This window comes from Poecilia reticulata, linkage group LG12, assembly GCF_000633615.1.
Source record: "Poecilia reticulata strain Guanapo linkage group LG12, Guppy_female_1.0+MT, whole genome shotgun sequence".
Taxonomy (NCBI): Eukaryota; Metazoa; Chordata; class Actinopteri; order Cyprinodontiformes; family Poeciliidae; genus Poecilia; species Poecilia reticulata.
Genome location: NC_024342.1, coordinates 8501830 through 8506170, shown reverse-complemented (window position 1 = coordinate 8506170; position 4341 = coordinate 8501830). Strand labels below are relative to the sequence as shown.

Genomic DNA, 4341 nt, shown 5'->3' with positions numbered 1-4341 from the left:
GGGGGGGGGTGGAAACACAGATGGAGGCATGCAGCTCTGTAGTCTCTAGTGGTCCGGCAATCATTAGTCCCTCAACGATGTTCACGGTGTGGTCATTCACTTTGATTAGTTATTCACATTTTTGTTAGCAATCATCTCTTTGAGGAAGACTGTGGTGGTTTAACTTAATGAACCACACTTTTGTTGATGAAAAGGCTTGATCTACATTTAAGTCTGACCAGCAGCAGTCTGACCAAGAGTTTATGTTGTATTTCATCTGATATAAAAAAAGGGTTATAATTATGCACAGTCTCAAATGCACACACTGTATGTACTGCGCTCTAATATTTAGTTGCATGTGCTTTAGCAAGTTGCAAAGAAATAACACACTGCTTGTGTCTGTCAAGTGGAATTATTCTGGCTGGAAATTTGATCTGTCGTCTTGCAAGAAAGGTAGAGTCCCATTAAATTTAGCTGGTTTCCTGACATTTAAGCTTTGCTTTCTGCCATTTCCTTTAGAGTAGAAGGTGAGGACACTACAGAAGATGGTATGCTTTAGCAGTTCCAAAGCCACGTGGATGTGCATTTCAAACCACTGTCTTGTTGGAAAATTCAATGGTATTCAACAAGCTTATCTGTTGATTTGAAAATCATCTTTCTTTGTTGTTTTTACCCACCGATGTTGTTTTATGCACCAGTACCACTGGCAGCAAAACCATCTACAAGTCTTACCTTGACTTTTCCACTTTGTCATTACAGAAATATCCCCATTTCACACGAAAGCATTTGATTTCAACATTTAGACAGCTTCACGTGTCAGATGTGATAGAAGGTATCTGGTTTGGACAGATCTTTCTTTCATGATTAGGCTACGCTGATGTTATACACCTCAGCTATAATTTTACACAGGCTTAAGCATAGGTGGTTCCTGGACTGTTCTTGAACATCATAATGAGTGAAATTGTGCCACTGCTGGGTGATTCAAAAGAATAATTACTTCAAGTAATATTGAAGCTGGTTTGGAATGGCTAAAGCTGGCTAACATTAAGCCTCTGTAACGGTTGACCTCAGTCTTGTTGGAGATTTATTTTTATTGCTTAAAAGCAAAGGCTGTGTCAGTAACCTACCAAATAAGCTTTGTCATTTCTGACAAGAAGAGTGGTCAAATATCCAGTCAGACATATGCCAGCCTTGTTAATACCTAGAAAAAAACAGTGTAGTTTTTCAGAAAAATGTTACGAAAAAATTGAAACTCGTTCACCTAATTTCTGTTTTGAAAGTCCCTTAAAGTTCATGCCGTCGACGTGTTTCTGTAAACTTTAGACCTGCTCTGTATTAACCAAACTAGTTTCACGTCTCTCCTTTTTTTGTTTGGACTCAATCTGTTAGCCCAAAAAGCATCCAGCAGAGGATCTTGGGAACAATATCAAGCCCTGAAGGAGAACTAGGCAGAGGCAATTAAAAATGCGTTACAATTGGTATGTGTGTGCTCGGTTAGCTGGTATTGATTAAAGACGTTTTGTTCTCATCTCGACACAGGAAAATACATCCGTGGGAAGGCGTTACTGTATCATAAGCCAGGTATTTTGTGCTTTGTCTAGGTGTATTTTGGATGAAAAAGGGGGAACAAACATTCAGACACATTCATGACATTTACATAAAAGCAGGAGCATGCCATACCTTTCACACCCAGAGTGAAAGTGTAGCAATGAAGAAGCTGCTCAAGCCCCTCTGACTCTCATAGCCCTTTCTCCCCGCCGCCCCCGAAGCCCAGGGCTGAGGCCCCCAAAGGGCCGATCTGCTATCTGACAGAGAGGGAGAGAGAAAGAAAGACAAGAAAAAAGAAAACTAGGTCTTAACAGGAGGCAGGAAGACAATAGACACTATCAGTAATCTTTAGCCGCTGCAGCATCAGCCTAATTGTGAAGTTCGTATTGTTCAGGCTGCTGAGGAAATACCCCACAACGTCTCTGTTCTTGTTTTGTTAATTATGACTGTGGTTCTTCAGTTTCCCACAAGTCTATACATGAGAGTCACGGACACAAGGCAACAAGCTCCACTGAACATGAGCGAGGCAAGGAGGAGGAGGAGTACAACGAAGAGGAAACATCTAAAACGACAGGTATCTCGCGTAAATGTAGAGGCAGACTTAACTCTCAGCGCAGAAACGGTGCGCAAAATAAAAACTTTTATTATGGACGTTGACAGCTCAGAGTGAAAAACGGCCATATAAAAACTCAAGGTCAGATCTATATAAATTCATCTCTTTGCTGACAAAATAGTCTGTCATTCAGGCAATTTTTGACACCGAGAGCATCATCATAGATTCACTTAGACAGTGACTGAAGCTGAAAGGTTCAAAATGAAAAGGAATTTTGGAGAAAAGGGGGGAAAATAAATTTCACCTCCTTTTGAGGACCTTTGTGTAAACAGCATTACTCTTTGATAGGTGCCCACAGTCCACAGCCGCAACACGAGACCCACGGCCACAAACCAACAACTTTATCTGAACACGAGGGGCGGCGCAGAGAGGCGGGGGGACATGCAGAGGCTAAAGGTATCCATTTAGTATGGATGGTAGTTCTTTAATCAGCCGTAGTTTATTTTAATTGTGTAAACATTTGCACTTAACAAGATTTAATTTTAACCGTGAAGTAATTCTATCAGCAAATCCCTGCATTTATAGCTCTTTGCATTAAACAAATTGAATAAATAACTTTCAACACAAATGCCATTCTAAAGACCGCACCAGTTTTACAATTGTTTAACCCATTTCTGAAAATGTTTGGGTTTGTGTGCGGCTTCCTCCTTTTTCAAATCCCGCTAGAACATTTTCAATAGTGATCAAGTCAGGCAACTGTGATATCCTATCCAAAATCCTACATTAATTCTTCTGGAACCAAGGTTGTGGTGTATGTCTTGGAGTTTAGCTACGAGTCCTTTTAGCATTTATTGTGTGCGTTATTTTGGAAATTGCATAGGCCACACATTGTGCCAGAATATAACATAGGCAAAGAGCAACGGCTGCGTAGTACGTAAATATTTGTGTCTGGGAACCATAAATATATTGAAGCTGTATATATTTTTCTATCAAGGGGACAAAGTTTGCAGCTGATCTCAGGATAATCACGCAGAACTTAAAAATAAGTGTCTGGTTTATTTGATGAGCTCTGGTTACAGCTTTCGGAGTCGTTGCCCAGACTGTTACAGAGGATCCATAACTTAACACTAAGTGGGGGCATAAATTGTGTTTGCTGCTATAAAAGTTATTAGAGCTGGCTGTATGCGGCGCCTTGTATCAGCTGCGGCTCAGATGAGGCACTCCAGTGTTTGCTGTCTCACGTCATTATCACAAATCAGTTTGTACAGCTATTAAGATAAAAATCTATGTAATCTGGTGTTCCACTTTCGTTGTCTGATAACAGAAGTCATAAAATAATTAGCTTATTACCAAAACAAAAGTTTTCTGCCGAGCTTATTGTAAAAGTTATCCTTTTCCCATACAATGATCAACCCACTCAGTTTTTCTTAGATTGAATAATTTCCAGTTTACTCAATCGTACATCATTCAGAGGGCAAACTGCTGTCAGGCAACCAGGAAAATTAAAGGAACTATTGAAATACAGTACATAATCTTGAAATCTCCATTGCTAATTCAGTTAACCTTGTAATTTTTCAGACCTCCACAAGTCTGAAGAGTACACACATGAAACTCACGGCCACAAAATACCCTCATCCGTGCATGGAGAGAAAGGGAAGCAAACAGAAAATCATGTGGAAATTAAAGGTATCTCTTCGCATGTGCAGGCAATATTACCTTGGATATAACAGAACATTTTAATTATTTATGCTTCTTATAATAATTATGTTGTGTCAGACCCCCATGCATCTATGGGACACAAACATGAAACTCATGGACACGCAACAAAAACCTCCTCTGGGCACGTGGGAGACGTCAATGAGGCTGAGAAGACAGGTATTTATGAATCTGAGAATTAGTTTTAGTGATTAGCCCAGTAGAGAAAAATGAATTCATATGTTTGGTGAAAAACAGTAGAAAGTGCTTTAGATTTCACTGAAAACCTTGGTTTGCCAGTTTCCCACATGACGAAGGGACATGTACACGAGGCTCATACATCAACTGGCTTGTCTGAACATGGTGAAGAGCAGCACACAAAGACAAATCCTCATAAGACAGGTAACCGAATTTCTATATTCACGTTCTGATCGGTTGTTCGGGAATTAGTCTCTGACGAGGGTCAGAGACCTAAGAGGGTCTCTTGATAAAACTTGAGTTTTATCGCACTTGAGTGCGATAAAATAAAAACAAAAGAAATCCCACATAGGCAAATATCTTTATTA

At 39.9% G+C, this 4341-nt stretch overlaps 1 protein-coding gene across 9 annotated transcripts in view; it reads left to right on the top strand.

Moving 5' to 3' along the window:
• Nucleotides 1-4341, top strand: part of LOC103473424 (sarcoplasmic reticulum histidine-rich calcium-binding protein-like) — a 23465-nt gene that overhangs the window by 13515 nt on the left and 5609 nt on the right. For 7 of the 9 annotated variants that reach the window (XM_008423660.2, XM_017307916.1, XM_008423664.2 and 4 more), the window contains exons 6-10: nt 1988-2101; nt 2429-2536; nt 3659-3766; nt 3857-3955; nt 4076-4177. In XM_008423660.2, coding sequence (XP_008421882.1) covers nt 1988-2101; nt 2429-2536; nt 3659-3766; nt 3857-3955; nt 4076-4177 — 531 coding nt within the window. The remainder of the gene's footprint in view (nt 1-1987; nt 2102-2428; nt 2537-3658; nt 3767-3856; nt 3956-4075; nt 4178-4341) is intronic. The other 2 variants (XM_017307917.1, XM_017307918.1) reach the window with 2 other exon arrangements.